This window comes from Leptosomus discolor, chromosome 1, assembly GCF_034619465.1.
Source record: "Leptosomus discolor isolate bLepDis1 chromosome 1, bLepDis1.hap2, whole genome shotgun sequence".
Lineage (NCBI taxonomy): Eukaryota > Metazoa > Chordata > Aves > Leptosomiformes > Leptosomidae > Leptosomus > Leptosomus discolor.
The window spans coordinates 86,195,559-86,213,387 of NC_141391.1; the positions used below are offsets into that span (position 1 = coordinate 86,195,559).

The 17,829-nt window shown below is 38.0% G+C and overlaps 1 protein-coding gene across 2 annotated transcripts in view; it reads left to right on the forward strand.

Moving 5' to 3' along the window:
* Positions 1–17,829, forward strand: part of CDKL5 (cyclin dependent kinase like 5) — an 81,865-nt gene that overhangs the window by 16,077 nt on the left and 47,959 nt on the right. For both annotated transcript variants that reach the window (XM_086464879.1, XM_009949511.2), the window contains exons 3-4: positions 14,552–14,597; positions 17,605–17,741. In XM_086464879.1, coding sequence (XP_086321005.1) covers positions 14,552–14,597; positions 17,605–17,741 — 183 coding nt within the window. The remainder of the gene's footprint in view (positions 1–14,551; positions 14,598–17,604; positions 17,742–17,829) is intronic.

The following is a 17,829-nucleotide window of genomic DNA, read 5'->3' on the forward strand; positions in this document are numbered from 1 at the left end:
AGCTTATTTGTACGGTTTTAGCTTTTGGATTTTTGCAGTAATCTTAAATGTTTTGTACCTCCCAATCAAATCTGAAGTAACAGTACTGTTACTAAATGTTAATGAGAAATTTTACTCAGTAAAAGATTTGAAAACTTTATTCCACGAGGAATCCTACAGCTTTTCTGATTGTTACTTTTTCTTTCACTTCCATTTAAATGAATCTTTATAGTGCCTTGGAACTGAGAGAAATACAGCTCTAGAAGATCAGTATGTAACATACTTTCTAAATCCATATTTTTCTTATGACAACCTCTTGTGTTAATCTTTGTGCTCTTACTCAAGGATCTTACCTGAAACATTCTCCTGGAAGCTTAACATAAGGAAAGGAGCCACTTCTAATGGGGCCTTCTTTGCAAGTTTTTTAAAGCTTTAATCATCTCGGGTAGTACCTTCAATTATATCAGGAAAAGGAAATGCAAAGCTCGTAGCAGAGATATTTATAGCTTCATGAAGGTACTAACCAGAAAACATGTACTTTATTCTCTAATGTGCAAGTTGAAGAAGAAGGATGAGCTTCAGAAATTCTGGTCTTGCTGCTAACTGTGCCAGATTGCTTTGTGGGATGTGAGAATTGACGCTGCACAGTTACGTTGGCAATGGAGATGTTCTTACTTCAGTAGCAAGTTGGGAATACTTTATTTGTCTTTCTAGCGTGTATATTACAAACACAATTCAATGGACGGTGGTGGTATTAATGTAGCAATGGAACTCAAAGAATACTGATACAGAGAAGGTAATATCTCTGAAGTTACTAGTATTGATCACTATTGCTGAAATGTACCTTAAAAAGATGTGCATGCATATCATTTTGTGCATACGTAAAAAACCAAACATATAGACAGAAGGGTTGCAAAGTCAAGTAACTTGGTCAGAATTAATCTCACCCACTGTTTCAGTGCGTAGGTCTTGCATAACTGATCTCCCTAGTTTATATAAATTGAGAGTCCAGCATCTGAAAAGCAGTTCTTACCATCTGGAACTGATTAAAATCAGTAACCTCCTGGCTGAATCTTCTCTCCCCTCCCCTGCTTTTACTAGCTGTGGGTAAAGCCTTGACAACACACATTGGATATGTAACTCTCAGCTGGCTAAAGCTAATGAGATGGACTCTACCTTAAGAAATATCTGAGGCTTTCTGTAGATTTACTGAGTATTTTTAAACACAGAATATGCTTGTTCTCAGTTTAAATTTAGCTTTGGAGATTACTGTTTCTGTTTTAGACTGGAAACGGGCTTCAGTTTCTTTTGTGTGCACCAATAGTTCTAATGAAAGAATGCTACCTTTTCCCCTCAAATACTGCCTTGCTTATATACACTGTGATAAACCTATTTTTTTGCATATAATTTTCTAGGCTTCTCAAATACAAAATTCATCATATAACACCATATGGATACCCACGCAGTTGTCACACAGCTGTCAGCTTCTAGTATTTGAGATGGTGTAGCTAGTAACCTGTTGCCTTCATCCCCCGTGCATACCAGAACGCTGTGGAATGAGACTCATCTGTGGTTTCAGTGGGTTTGCAGCTATTTCTGAATTCTCACCATTCCTCTGCTTTCAGTAAATTGGGTACCAGTAAAATTTTAGATGTTCACAGATTCATTTGCTTATCTGTTGTGCTGATTTTCTTCTGATTAACTTCTGAGTCCGGATGCCTTATCCCAGTTCTCTCTTCCAATCTGTTTTCAGCCTGCATTTGTCTGCCTTCTTTTTCTAGTATCCTTAGCCTCTGTATTCCCTGGCCCTTAGCTCTTCATTCTGCACTTTTTTTTAGTCCTCCTCCCCACATATTGTTTACAGTGTTTGGGACAGTAAACTTGGTGAAAGCAAGACACTTTTCCTTCCCCTTTTTCCAGTAAGTGTTTGTCACATATGGGCAAACTTTCACAATGAACCTATATTCTGCATAGTATCTTTTTTCCTGGCTCAAAAGTGCATGTGTGTGTGCAACATAGTCTTATTGGTAGAGGCAATTTTTGTTATAATAGCTTTTTTTGATCTTCCTGGAACTTGTGTGGCGTTTAGACTGTTTTCTCCTTTTTGAGATACAAGAGAAAATATACTGATTTAGTCATCAGTCTTTGGATGCTGCAGCAACTGCCTGAAGTAAGTCCACAAACTCTTTTTCTCAGTTTAGCACCGAAACTGGAAATTCATCTGTAGAAATGCTATTTTTATGAAGACTTAGCTGCCGTTGCTTCTTCTCTATTAGTAATAACAGGAGTCTTCCTTGGGTGCAGATTCCTTTATTTCCTTATCTAAGTTCTGGTTCTCAAGTTAACTAAATTACCATGCAACTTGTGTAGAGGCGGCCCTCTTGTTCCTCTGACCTCTGCAACAGTGATCAGTAAAACCCATATGTGTTTGAGGTATGAACCTTGCCTGCTGTCTTTTTTTTTTTTTAAGCAGCTTGAATTGAATTTTAATCCTTAGTGATATTCTATAAAGAAGATAAAATCTCTTAAAATGCTTGGCAGAGAAAAATAGCAGTTTTCTTAAGAGGCAAGAATTTCTCTCTAATTATCCAAAGAATACACTGTCTGTATAATCCTAGAGAAGAAAGGCCTGCCTTTCTCTGCAAACCTGGATGTAGAAACTTGGAGTAGAAATGAAGGTGTCTACTAAAACCCATATCAATATCCAGACTTTTAAAAAAAACAACTAAATTGGAAGGGAAGTAGGAAAGAGCAGGATTCTGTAGAGCATCCATCAGGCTGGGTAAAGAAAGAGAAGTGAGAAGAACTGATCGATAAAAGATCAGGAAAAATCATCCTGCTCTGTTGTAATACTAAAACAAATAAGAAATTGAGCACAAGAAAATAGTACCAAATTGCAGCACAGACCTTTTCTTGTATAAGAATGCCCTAGAATTTTGCTTTGATAAGAGCATAATGTAAGCAAAAACTTCTCTTGATTGGGGTCAGGGAACTAAAGAGCAGAAAGATATCTCTTTGTAAATTCTACATAATCCTTAGTGGGGAAAAAAAGTAATTTTCTCTCCATAATACTGTTGTCTAATGGAAGAACTGAGGCTAGAAAATACAGGTGGCATTTCCTGTTCAAATTTATTACCCCTTCCCTAGAGAGCAACACAAAAATTTTATCATCAAAGGTCTGAAGGAAGTGAATGGGGTGTTTGTGAGCCTTAGGGCTGCTTGAGGAGAAAGGATATACCATATGACAGGATGTGGAATGGCAGATTCTTAGGGTTGATGTAGACATGTATGTAATGATCTATAGCCAAACCTATCAATGAGCTGACACCAGATTACCAAAGGTGTTTGTTACATTCAGTAACACCTTTTACCTACTAAATTGCATGGACAAGACAGTGTTACACTATTTAGCGTGCCTAAAATGGGGGAAAAAATATTTCAGTTTAAAACATTTTTTAAAAAATTGGAAACACTAAACACAAAACTTCTCGTCTTTGGGATTCTAAACATGAACAACGTTGCAGCTTCGGCTTTCCCCCAGATGCAAAAAACTTACAATTACTAACATATACTCTCCTCTTTCAAATTAATGTATTAAACAAAAAAAAAAAAACTCAACCATGGTTATTGCTTCTACTCCAGGGCAGATCTGGAATGTCTGTTCAGTGTTAGAATAAGTGATTACCAGCGCTGGTGGTTTAAGGCCCACTTCAGAATACGAGGAGTTGTTGCTGTTGTTTGCACGTGAGAGAGAAAGTTAAAGTTAGGGGCAACCTTGTGTGTAAGTCTGCAGCATGGAAATGACAGTAGCTGCTGCTACTTTTTTTTTTTTTTTTCCTTCAGCACTGAGAGACAATTTCTCTTTCTAAGATAATGGTAAACTGAGCAAACTAATCATGGGAAATCCTATTATAGCTTGCACCATAAAACAAAAATTTACTTAGTGTTTAAAATTGTTAAAATAGAATTAATACTGGAGCTTTGTGATGGATGGATACAAGCACTTCAGGACAGATGGGCTCAAAAGACAAAGAGAAGTGAGACTTCCCTTTGTGTGAAGGAGTGTCAGATATATGGAGGTCTTTTCTGGATGCATCACAGTGTGGTTGAGAGTCTGTGGTTCAGAATTAGAGGTGATGCTAGAAACTGTGGCATTGTATTGGGACTTTGTTGTAGACCACCTGATCAGGGTGAAGAAGCGGGTAAAGCCTTCTTTAAACAGCTGATGAAGTTTCAGAATCACAGACCCTGGTTTTCATGGGGGACTTTAACTTCCCTGGCATCTGCTGGAATTGCAACATGGTGGGGATGTAAGTGGTCCAGAGGTTTATGGAGGATGTCAGGGATAATTTCTTGATACAGGTGGTGGAAGGACGATCCAGGTTATTATAATAATCGGCTACACTGACTGTGAAATAGTGCACTTCAGGACTGTGAGTATATTGAGGGGGAAAAAGCAACAGAGTACAGACCTTGGACAGAGAGTGTTCAAGAAGCTGGCAGGTGGGGAGCTCATGGAAGGCAGCTCTAAAAGGCAAGGGAAAGCTGACAGTCCTTGAAGAAGAACATCTTCCAAGCCTAAGAACGGTCTGTGTCAGTACTTAAGAAAGCAAGTAGACTTCTCAGGAGGCTGACTTGGTTAAACAGGCTGTTCGTGATGAAGCTCCGATGCAAAAAAAAAGCAGTATACAGGAGGTGGAAGCACACATAGACTGCAAAAGAGGAATTTAGAAGCATTGCTTGGGTGGAGCTGGGTGGTGTTGGGAAAGCCAGCACTCAGCCGGAGTTGAAACTTGCAAGAGCAGCAAGAAGGTAGTACTTTGGTATTGCTACTTTGGTAGTGAGAGGCTGAACAAGGAAATTGTGGGCCCATTACTGAGTGGGGCAGGCAATTTAGTGACGGAAGAGCCAGATGAAGTCTGAGGTGCTCAGTGCCTCCTTTGCCCTGGTTTTCATCAGCAAAGTCTCCCAGGTCTCTCTGCTTAGTGAAAGGGCTGAGGAAGAAGATGAGTTACCAGCAGTGGGTGAGGATTGAGTTGAGAATTACTCAAGAGAACTCATCCCATACAGTTTAATGGGACCAGACAGGCAGCATCCAAAGGCACCCCTTTGGTGTGCTGAATTTACCCATGACTGGAAAATCTAAATGTGATTTCCATGTGCTTTTCATACATGCTTAAGCTGAATATGTGCTTTGATTTGATTTTCTTTTCATGTGTTGGTAGACCTGGAAAGATGACATGATTAAGATACAAATTGAGGTATGTATGTGTGCACCTGGTACAAGGGTCTAAACTCTCACTACAGCCAATGGAAATCTAGTTAAGGAATAGACAGAAGTTCAATTCATTCTTCTTTGGGGATGAAAGGTGCACTTTAGTTGCCTAAGCATAAGCTCCTACTGCTATTGATGATACCTGGGATGCTATGCCTTACTTCTAGCTTCTGCTCTAGGAGGTATGCGTCTCGATAAATCCTCTGTCATTTCTGCCAATACCATGTGAGTGTTGTAGTTACCTAGGGAATCTTATACGTTACTAGATGTCTGTGTTTGGGCAACTGAATCGTGTCTTGAGTGACTGGTCAACTTAGAGCTCTCCAGCTCTGCTTATTGTAGTGGAAGCTTGAACACACAACTCACATGTAGGTATCTGAATTTAGATGTCTTAATCTGAAACTGAATTCCACCTGAAGAGTTTTGGCCTCAGGAACCTGTTTGACAGGTTTGCCTTTGGTTCATAGTAGGTCTTTCTTTACAGATTAAAGGAAATGCCTGTCGGGCTGTTGATAAGAACAAAGACAAAAAATTAAAATATAAAAGTACTAGATAAGAAATAAATTGTATCAATTGCAGAAGTAAAGATTTCAGAATTAAAGCTTGAACTATGTTGAACTTCAGAAGCATAGCCAATTGCGCTGAAACTATTTTGATGCTTAAAGTTGGAATAATGACACTGAAGACTTTGGCACTGATGCATGCTTAAAAAAACTCCAAACAAAACAAAGACATATTTTCCAGTAAGTTCTACCTACTCTTGAGTTGGAAGGGGCATTACATTAGTAATAACAAAGAATTAAACAATACAATGTAATTATAAATGTCTTCTTGACCTCTGCATTTATGGAGTCAGCGATAACTTAAAGGAAGCCATAAAGGCAGTATATGTTGTCTTCTTGGTTTTTTCCACTTTATTATCACTTATATTCTGAGTGTCAAGATTATGCTACAAGAAGCAGTTAAATAATGCTGCCCAATGCAGAATTATGGTATTTATAAATAGCTTTATTTTTTCCCACGAATTTTCACAATTTCCAGAATTAACAAATGAGAAAAAAAAATTTAAATAGAACTGGAAGAGGACTGAAGTCTGAAACTGAAATGACTATTATTGACATTTCAGTAACAGAAAAATTTTATAGCCATTTACTGAATTTGGGTTCTGTTTTACATCTAGGGTTTGGATTAAACAATACTGTCAAATTATAAAATTATATAGATTAGTGCTACAGTAGGATGAGATGAAGGCCAGATTATTAAAAAACTGCTACAATAATACTAGTTTACCGTGAAAAGCCAGAATAGCTGCATTTATAGTATTTAAAAGCTGCTTTTTATTCCAGATCTGTTACATTAGTCTGTTGTACAAATATCTCAAAGGCTATTCAGAATATCTCCAGGGATGGAGACGTTCAAGATTGGCTGAGAGGTGCCCTCCAGCCCAGACTGTCCTGTGAGCCTGTAGACTTACTGCAGTCTGGAGAGCCTCTGCCACCAGCAGCGGGAGGACCCTTTGGTGTCTCTTGAGCCTGCCACTGACTGCTGGGGCAGTTCAAAGGGGTGACCCAGTCTGTGAGCCTGAGGATGCAGATGGGCCACTCGTTTGGCTTACAGATTCATCCAACGGTTGGGTGAGAAATGCTTGCTGTTTGATTCCCTTAAATTACACTTGATTTAAACCAGAGGCTGGGGACTGAGCTGTTAGAGAGTAGTGTAGGGTAAAGGGACCTGGGGGTCCTGGTGGACAGCAGGATGACCATGAGCCAGCAGTGGGCCCTCGTGGGCAAGAAGGCCAATGGCATCCTGGGGTGTATTAGAAGGGCTGTGGTCAGTAGGTCGAGAGAGGTTTTCCTCTCCCTTTACTCTGCCCTGGTGAGACCACATCTGGAATAGTGTGTTCAGTTCTGGGCCCCTCAGTTCAAGGACAGGGAACTGCTTGAAAGAGCCCAGTGCAGAGCCGCAAAGATGATTAAAGGGGTGGAACATCTCCCTCATGATGAAAGGCTGAGGGAGCTGGGTCTCTTTAGCTTGGAGAAGAGGAGACTGAGGAGTGACCTCATTAATGTTTATAAATACGTAAAGGGCGAGTGTCAGGAGGATGGAGCCGGGCTCTTCTCGGTGATGGCTAATGATAAGACAAGGGGCAACGGGTGCAGGCTGGAGCACAGGAGGTTCCACATTAACATAAGGAAATACTTTTTCACTGTGAGGGTGACAGAGCACTGGAACAGGCTGCCCAGAGAGGTTGTGGAGTCTCCTTTTCTGGAGACATTCAAAACCCACCTGGACGCATTCCTGTGTGATCTACTCCAAATGGTCCTGCTCTGGTGTGGGGGTTGGACTAGATGGTCTTTCAAGGTCCCTTCCAACCCCTAACATTCTGTGATTCTGTGAAGTAAAGTTGGTAATGCAAGCATTTACTCATAACCTTTGAATAGGCAATGCGGTTGTTGCAAGTGTTTATGAAAGACAAAGAAATTAGAGAAACTATTTCAATCTGTTTACAGGTTTTTTTTTTTTTAAAAAAAAGTCTCTTTCCAGCATTACACATGCTTACTGGTCGTTTCCTGACAAATTGGTAGCTGAAGGCTTCAGCCTTTTCTTATGCTTCATTCTCCAGTGGAATAGCTGAGCTTTTATAGCTATTCCTACTTGGAAATCTAGTGGGTCCAGAGTGGTTTAAGCTTTCTCTAGTCCTCCTTTTGTTCTTCCTCAACTAGGAGACAGTGTGGCCATCTTCTTTAAAATGGGCATGTGTAGTATATAAATCTTTGTTTTGTTAAGAGTCTTCTCCTGCACTTAGCTGGTTAGTAAATAACATTCTGCTTTCAAGAGACATAAAATTGATTTGTGGTGATTCATTCTAGGTGCTTCTTCTCAAGTAAATTGTATGTTGGAAAAATTCTAATCAATTTTTCAGTAAATAAAGGCATTGTGATAACTCAGACATACTGTTCTGTCATTATTTACCAGAGGCTCTGTCTCTTCCTAAAAATAAATAGGACTTTTGGATTAGGAAGTAATTTTCTGAAAGTTCTCCTATGCTAGGAGTGATAGTTCATAGATAAACCAAGCGTGTGTGGGGAGTGTTTAACTCAAAAATAGGAGAGTTACACTTTTCTCAAGGGAGAAATAGAAGATAAAAACAGAGAAACACCTCTTGAGGGAAATTCCCCATAGTATTTTAGGTGTACAAGAATACATGGTGCTATGACTTATACTTCCCGATGTCAAACTGTTTGAAAAAAGAAATTGAATCCATCATCTTGTATGTCCTTTTTTTTTTTCTTTTTTTTTTTTTCCCCTACAGAGAATATTCTAAGATACTCCACTAGATTTTGAAAGTAATGTGCCAAAATAGTCTGGAGAACTTAGTCCGGAGAAGAGGAGGCTGAGGGGAGACCTTATCACTCTCTACAGCTACCTGAAAGGAAGTTGTAGTGAGGTGGGGGTCAGTCTCTTCTCTCAAATAACAAGCAACAGGACAAGAGGAAATAACCTCAAGTTGCGCCAGGAGAGGTCTATATTGGACATGAGGAAAAATTTCCATACCAAAGTCATTGTTGTCAAACATTGGAACAGGCTGCCCAAGGAAGTGGTGGAATCACCATCCCTGGAGGTGTTCAAAAAACGTGTAGGTGTGGCACTTCAGGGCATGGTTTAGTGGGCATGGTGGTATTAGGTCAACGGTTGGACTTGATGATCTCAGAGGTCTATTCCAACCTGATGAATCTATGAAATTGCACCTAATATTAGAAGTCTTGAGAAGACAGAAAGCTGTGTTCTCATCTGTTAGTACTGTCCAAAGGTAGCAGTGTTTTAAGGCAGAATCCACATGGAGTCAGGACAGTGTCTGGTTACTGTCTTAAGGACCTGACTTACATGCAGGTAACGATGCCTGTTAGCTCTCAGAACTTGCATTGCGAGGTAGCTTGTCCTAAGTTTAAAGACTTTTGTAATGACAAATGTTACATTTACAATACATTGATGATACTGACTAAAACGTTAATATATTCTGTTCTTGTTTTGAGACTAAATTTGAAAAATTAATTTGCTGGTATTTTAAAAACTTCATTTTAAATGACTCATGAAAAATAAATGCCTTACTATCTTGTAATGGTTTCATGGGCTTCTGTTGCCTCACCAGCGATTGCTTAATGTTCTGTGATTTTTGCTACAATCAGGATTATTGAAAGATCTACTCTAATAAAATGTTGAAGAACATAATAATGCTTGTTCAAGTCAAAGTAAAACTGTACTACTTTATTTAGAAAAGACATTAGCCATAGGATATGTTTGGATGAATTTTGTTGCGGGTTTGTGTTGTTTTTTTTTTTTTTAATGTGTGTCTTTGTTGTGGCAAACTAAATTGTGTGAATGTAATTATAGATCGGTAAGGATCAAATTGTTGTTTCTTGCTTGCTTCTAAATTATTTTTAAAAAATTAAATATTAATCTAGGAGTAGAGAATGCAGTTGATTTAACTTTTTCTAAGGAGAAGTTAAGCATGCATTTGTCTTTACACCTTATAGCCTCACACATTTACAGATGGAAAATATGACCCAATCATATCTTAATATGCCACTTAATACATCAACATAAAACTCTGAGGTGATGTAATAGATACTGCTTGAGCATCACCACCTCAGTAACGGCACCAACATGCTGCTTCTCCGTGGCACTTGCTCATTATTGACTATTGCTATCTCTACTCATTTTGTTGATTTTTATAAACACTTATTCTTTTGGTCACTTAAAAAATCCAGGCTTGAGAAATTCTTGTGTTCATATAGGGTGAGGTAGTAAAATTATAGCTGAATGATGTGACTTTCTGAAGGATATAATCTTGCCTGTTTTTCAAGAATCTTTTTGTGTACCTATGCTTTGTGTCAAATTTTCCTTGATATGCAAAAGAAAAAGGAAAAAAAAAATCCTAACAGAAACCATTGAAACAAAATAGAGGCAAATATTTGAAGAGACTTTTTTGTCACGTGATATTTTCAAGAACAGCATATAATTTGGTAGACTATGTTTCTCTTTCCATAGAAGAATGTTATAGTTCTAAGATCTTGAATTATGCTGAGGAGCACCTTTGTCCTTGAGTACTCCCATCATGAACATCAAGGATGTTTCTAGAAAATAGGAGAGACATTACTGCAGTGTCAGGTCATACATATTATGTAGAGACAATGGAAATACAGGGGACCTCTATCCTTCAAATAAGATAAAATTAAATGCTTTCGAATCTGGGAACTCTTCTAGTTTGATACTGGTGACAGGAAATACCAGGTGCTACAATCTTGTGAGGAAACCTGGGAAAGAAATCTCTGGGTGGCTAACAGAACAGCCGTGAGAACTGCTTGGCTCCCACAAGAATACTTACCTCTCATCTGCAGTTAAGTGGACAGACAGTAAATCACATGTTTTCTCCAGAGGCAATTCCCACACCTGTTTTGAGATAATGGAAGGGATTGAGCCCTAGCATGAAGTCATTCCTGTCTCCAGGACTGGAGATATCCTTTTCCCATGAACAGGTATCTCCTTCCTCCTTCTATATTTATATATAAAGCAAAGAGAACAGACATGGATTAAGAAATTTTTGGTTTACCCTTATTAAATGGTAGTAGCAGGTTTGTACATGAAGGAGACATATTTTGCCCCATTTTAGACACATGTAATCATGGAATCTGAATTATCAGTGTGTGTACATCCTTAACTTTTACACAAAGTGTTTTCAGTAACACTTGTTGTTGCATACTTAACTGTAAAACAGTGCTTTTCCTGTAGTTTTTTAACACAGAATATTTATAATAGATATGCTGAATAAGCAGAGGTGATATCAATGCTAAGAGAGATTTGACTTGTGCATATGCAAATTTGCTTTTGCCTCAGAATGTAAAGCGAAATATTGAGGCCAGAATTTTCTAGTAGAACAAGATAATGAGATGCTTAGTAATAAATGTAGTTGACTGAAGCGAAACTACAGCTAAGTGAACTCAAATTTTCATATTTTATTATATAAGCTAGTAGTAGTAAGTAGTAGAGATCAGAAAGGATATTCTGTGTTCCATAAAGAGCACAGAATATTTAGAATTAGTTGAGGTTTTTCTTTCCTTGACATTCACTGAAGGCTTAAACATTAAATCAACTAGTAACAGGTTATCTACCTAGATGATTGCTTAATTGGATATGAGAATTTTCCATGCTAGGAGTTGGATACTGAGCTATTGTTTAAGAAGGGTTTCCACAATCAGACTGAACATTGTTTTCAGAGTACAGTCTTGGAAACAAACCTTTTGAAATGCAAGAAAGATATTTTAGGCAATGACAATTCTGTTTTGGAGAATTGCAATTTGGCCTGGTTTTGAGGAGCAGAGAACTAGATCCGTGAAAGAGCTCAGATCTCCAAAAGGACCTTTAAGTAACGAAGTGTACATTTGATCTAAAAAGAACCTTTCAGATTCCCACAGGAGTCCAAATTTTCAGTGTTGAATTCCTTCATTCCTCAAAGCTCTGCTTTTCTTCGTATCCTCAAGTCTGTCCATCTTCCCAGGGTTTAACAATGTGGTATCTGTTTGATTTGCACCTAGTCTGTGTAGTACTTGTTTGAAACTTCAGGTTGGCCTGCATCATCTGACAGCTCTAGCATCTGTCTCCTAATCCAGGAAGCATATTCTTGCCACCCTTACTATATGTCTGCTGAATTGGTCAATATACAAAATTTATTCCATGTTATCCAGTCTCATTCTGTATTGGTTTGTGTAAATGACAATTGTGTACAATGGCTGCTCAAAAGCTATGTGTGTTTGTTGTACAGTCTACTTATGCTGTTTGTCTGCAACATCATACAGTGTATAGGAGACAGAGTTCTTACCACTTTCTTCCTCCACAGAACGATATTCTACATATAAATGACAAATTTGTGAACATTTCTTGAAATTTTTCTCCTTTTAAAACTTGGATTTCTCTGTAACATTTGGTTGAAACTGGACATCTAGTTCAAAATTACTAGTGGTGATGGCAAACAGAGAAATGGGGCATTTCAGATGGATTCTTCCTTTGGAAACTAGTTCAAAACATAATCAATGAGGAGCTACTAATTTTTATGTCACCTCATATGAACTCTTTAGTTGGTTTAGAGCACTCAACCGAGAAGTGGGAAACATGCTCTCCAATTTTCTGTTCTGCCTGATGGAGCACTCCAAAACCTTACTGCTTCAGAGGTGTTCCACATCATAGGGAAGTTACAGACTTTTTGACAAGCAGATGCGTTGTATTTAAAAATCTATGCACAGTTATCTTCAATGTCCTTGTATCCATTTTAGCTTAGGCTTGACTGCTTCACCAGTTGCTGATTCCTAAAGAATACTGTTTATATAGGATGAGGTCCTCCAAGAAACCTGGTCAACAATGTCTCTGCCTAAGGAGGAACAAAATGTTACTAGTGCAGCTCCCCAAAGCACCTATTGTCTGGTCTCATTTTGGTGGTATTTCACTTCAGGTCATTTAAATATATTATTTGTTGGGTTTTTTAAAGATAGGGAATATGTCATGTATAAATTCTTGGTTACTTAATTATGACACCATTAGTAAGATAATTGAAATAATACAAGTGATAAAGCTTTTAAAATGAAAATTCCTTAAATATTATAGTATTTTGAACTGTTTGGATAACTTTTTCTTTCGTATGTGTGTTGCTGAAGTCTTTATGTTCCTGTTCTTAATAGAGCCACTCATGCTCTACATACTGTGAATAGTCAAAATCCTACAGGAGATTTGATAGCATATCTTACACAAGCCTTTGCAAGACTGTGACCTAAGAGCTTTTAAAACTTAATTTCCAAAATAATCACATTTACTGTACACATCAGGGACAGCAGCATATGGCAGAGAAGCCACATGGACTAGATTTCTTGAATGGTGCAGAATTGCTGTCTGTGTGAGGCAACAGCTTTTAACTCCTACATTTCTTTCAGTATACTTGGCCATTACTTTGAGAATAAAAATACAGCCTTTTGGTGGTTGCTGAAACATCTATGAATTTTTCTTTTCCTTCATGTGAAACAGGAATGTAATGCTAATGGATAAATTTGGCTTATCTGCAAAGTGGTGTGTGCTCACTGTCTAAACATAGGCATGTTACAGTCAGCAGAGGCTTTTGAGGCAATTAGTGTTCCTTTTCTGAAAAACCTTTCAGTGGCTAATTAGCCAAAGCCCCTAACACTGCATACCAGAAGTCAAATAAGCTAACTTTACTCACCCTCTTAGCAGTATTTCTTCATAGTGCTGGTAACTATTATTACTATAGAGTTAATAAATATAACAGCACTAAACTTAGTAGTTAACAATGTAATTAGTAAAATAGTCCATTCAGTTTAGTTTAGAGCATTGAGTTTGCAAGATTCCTGAAACAAAAATATTTAAGAACTATGTTTGACATAAAAGCTATAGACAAGCCTTTCAGAATCACTCAGAGTCTGAAATCCATATTATCTCCTTAGTTCTGAAATCTTTTTCTCTGCTGTTCTGTAAATTGTTTGAGCAAAGGGTAGTGCTTGGACCTTTGCAGTATGTCAGCTGAATTTATGTATCAATGTTCAGATTAGACCAGTGTATACAAAGGGTTGGTTTCGGTAGCAGAAAAGCAATGCAAGTCCTCTCTAATAGTAGCACATTCTGCTTCTGCTGAACTAACCTTCTTCAATGCGAGGTAGATACAATTTGGTTACTTAAATCAATGCACAACATAATGCGTTCAAGTTTTTATGATAGATGGGTGATGATCAAAAGGATTTTTTTTAAACATGCAAATTATGTACTCACACACACATATGTATTCTTAGGTGTTTTGCAAACTCGTTGTTACTGATCTTTATTCGTTGTAGTATTGATTTTCATTTGAAGGCCTTAAAAGGCATTATTCACTATCTACAGTAGTCTTTCTCGGTGCTTTTCTTTTAAATGGAATTGGGTCTTTTACAGGTTCATGCGTTATGATGACTTGAAATGAAAAATGGGGTAAATGTGTTATTCAATACTTGGGTACGCACATGTCTCGAGGTATTCTAGAAGGGCTTCACTTTTTTATTGTTGTTTTCCAATCCAGCCTTTGTGTTGCATTTGGCCTGATCACTGAGGTATTTACCAGCTTTTTAATTAATTTTGTTTTGCTTTGGGAAATTTCTTTAGATGCTTTTTTTTTTCTTTGTCTGATGCCTAGGAGAAAAAAAACAACCCAAGAGAAAACACACAACAGATCTTGCTCATTTCCCTTTCTTTGCTTTTGTTTTACAGGAGACACATGAAATTGTGGCTATCAAGAAATTCAAGGACAGTGAAGGTAACCTTTTCTGCTGCATAATCTTTCATGTCAATAACTACGTTGTTAACGTCTCTCCAGTTAGAGGTCTCATATATCAAGACATGATTTTAAAATTATAATGATTTATTAGCTCTGTGAATATTCAAGGCACTTGATCCTTCATACCTGCCTAGGGACTGCATTATACACTCCAGCTAGATAACTACCTTTCTTTCTCGGTGCATCTATCTTAATAAGGCTGAGATTGTGGTGTGGTGCCATACACAGGAGTAAGATCTACCAGTTGGAGACTGGATGTGATCAGAAAACGTCAAAAAATCCTCTTGTAGCAGTGTCTTGCAGAGTCTTTGGGCTTTATCACCCTTCATCTGTGGGAGGAGATCTAAACACTAGGGGCTACCTAAATGGAGGAGACTGAGAGAAGTCACTGAGAAGTTCAGTGGTACAAAGGGGAATTGGGGAACTCTCAGGGGTCTGTGGGAAGATTTGAGGGAGCTGGGTGGTGAGGCAGCAGCTCTGCCCTCCCTTCAGCAGGCTCCACTCTCCACAGGAAACTTGCTTTTTGCCCTCTCACAGCAGCCTCTGCGTGCTCTCCAGTGTTGCTGAGTTTGCTGAGAGGGGGGAAGAGCCGACTCCTGCGAAGCTTACTGTTGCTGGAAAAGTGGGTGGCAGAAGGCAGGACACATGGAAATTACTGCCAGCACTGCACACACCTGTTCCTCACCCAGCAGTAATAAAACCAAAGATCTGTAGAAGACAAGACTGGGTCTCTGACCTGCGCTTGCTGGGGGACAGTGAATCCCAGTATCCTACCATAGGCAAAACTGGCAAGCAACCACAAGAGCAACTGTCTACCTTGCGTACATCAGAAGTTAACCCTGATCCCTAATGGCCTAGCATAAACAGAAGGAGAAGCCAAGTATGAAGTAATGAGAGAAGTCATCCTGGTCTGAGGCGATGCAGCTATGATTTGCCATATACAAAGGCTTTAGCTGAAAGCTATGATGTGGTTTAAAGAAACAGAAGCCACTTTATTTTAACAAACTTTTCTTTTTTGTTATTGTTATAGGATTGCTGGTGGCCATGGAGGTGTGGTTGGTTACAAGGACTGTAATTTTCAGTCAGTTAGACACAGCAAAATCTGATTCCTGTCTGTTGTTTTATGCAATGCAAACTTTTAGCTTTGCAGCTGATTTTACCACATGCTTAAAGATTATATTTGATGATTTTTTAACTCTGCTATTCAGAAATCTCTTTTAAATCCCTGTTAAAGAAAGTAGGAGATAATTTAATTGTGGTGATCATCTTGACCAGGTCATGTGAGAACTTCAGAATTGCTTTTTGGAGCTCGATATGGCTGTTCAGTACAGATCCTAGGCAATGTACTTCAGTATTAAGCCCTACATAGGATTACTATATTTGTCTGTCTACCAAAAAATTAAAACAAAAAAATGCAACATTGCCATTAGGGCTGGCTTTCCAAGAATATGACATAATATCAGTTTACATGACTGCCTGCTTTTCAGATTTGTAGCTAGTTGTTTACAAGTTTCTGGAAATATGACAGAAGTTCTTTTGATGGATTTGATTCAGCCCATTTCACATCTGTCTCATTAATATGGTAGTTCATTAGAAAACTGAATATACTGTAATTGTTTCTATTGCCATTTTTGTTTCACTGAATTTTTGCTGTTGTTTGACATATGCATGCTAAATACGCTGGAAAGAGTGTGTCTAGTTATAGATTAAATTATGTAATCAGGCTGATGCAAGCCAACACGGAGCACTCAGTTTTAAAATGAAATTATTTAGATTGCTCTAAATTACATATTTTTTAATCAAAACATTTGTGATGATAGTATTTTGTTTTCCTCTTCCCTCCTGCTACACTTCAATTTTATATTTTTTTACTCTCTTCTGATGTTGATTATATGTGTTTGCACAACCTATGTTGTTCCTTCTGCCCTGCAAACCTATTTTTGCCTTTTGCTTGCTTGGAAAAACAGATTATCTTCCTTGTTTCTTCTTCCTCTGTCTCTGACTGTCTTTGTGGTACATGACCTGCAAATGTGATTTGGCTTTGAATTTATGCAGTCATATCCCATTTAATATCCCTCTGTTGTGGATAACGGTTCTAAGAGATTAAGAACCCTGCTTCTACATGTGCATGGGCACATTTACTGAATTAATGGATTTAATTTTACTAAATGAAAAATAAAACCTAATATAATCTGGTTTGCTTGACATTTCGTTGGTAGAATCCTTCAGAACCCAGTCACTTCAGGGCCCCTCGATGACCAGCAGCGTACAAAGCTTTAGTAAAACACTGCTGTCTTGAACAACTTTCAGACAACTGAATTGTCAAAATAGCAGTTAAATTTCCTGACTCCTCAGAATCAGATTGAAGGCTTCAGTGAATCAATGCTTTCTCTGCTGCCCTCTGTGGCTGCTACACTGGTCTGCATTGCTGAATTTCCATTGAAAGCCTTGTGGGGAAACTTACAGGGTTTACAAATCTGTGGTTTAGTCTTAAAATTTGTCATAGCTTTTGGAGAATAAAATTATTTTATAATCAAATAGATTTCTTTGACATTGTTCAAACATGAGTTTTGCATTCCAGTGTTTCTGCTGAGGACACATTAACCTTGCCAGTGCTTCATGTGTGAGATGTATTTGCGGGGTGGTGGATATGTCTATATACATACATACATATTTTTTTGAAGCATATTAGTGCTCTTTATAATGAAAAAAATAGAAATGCAAATTATTTGTTTCTTTTTATGCCACTGAAAACCTAGAGAAGTCTGTGAGCGTTGCTTAATGATAGCACAGTCACCAATTACCTCTCTTCCAGTGCAGAAGCATCCAGGCACCAGAGAGAGTCCACAGTGGAAAATAAGCTTTTTTCTCTGTAATATCGAGAAACATAATTTAATCAGGGGTTCAAAATAAAGATTTATAGCACTTATTACTTTGTTTTGTTTTTTAATAAATTTTACTCTGTCACTTCTACTTTGCATTCTAGAAAATGAAGAAGTCAAAGAAACCACTTTACGAGAGCTTAAAATGCTTCGCACTTTGAAACAGGAGAACATAGTGGAGCTGAAGGAAGCCTTCAGAAGAAGAGGAAAATTATACTTAGTTTTTGAATATGTGGAAAAAGTGAGTTGAGTTTGTACTGTCCTTGCCCCAGTTAAATTATCAGCTTTCTGGAAGAGTCTTTAAAATTACTTTTAATTTTAAAAATTAA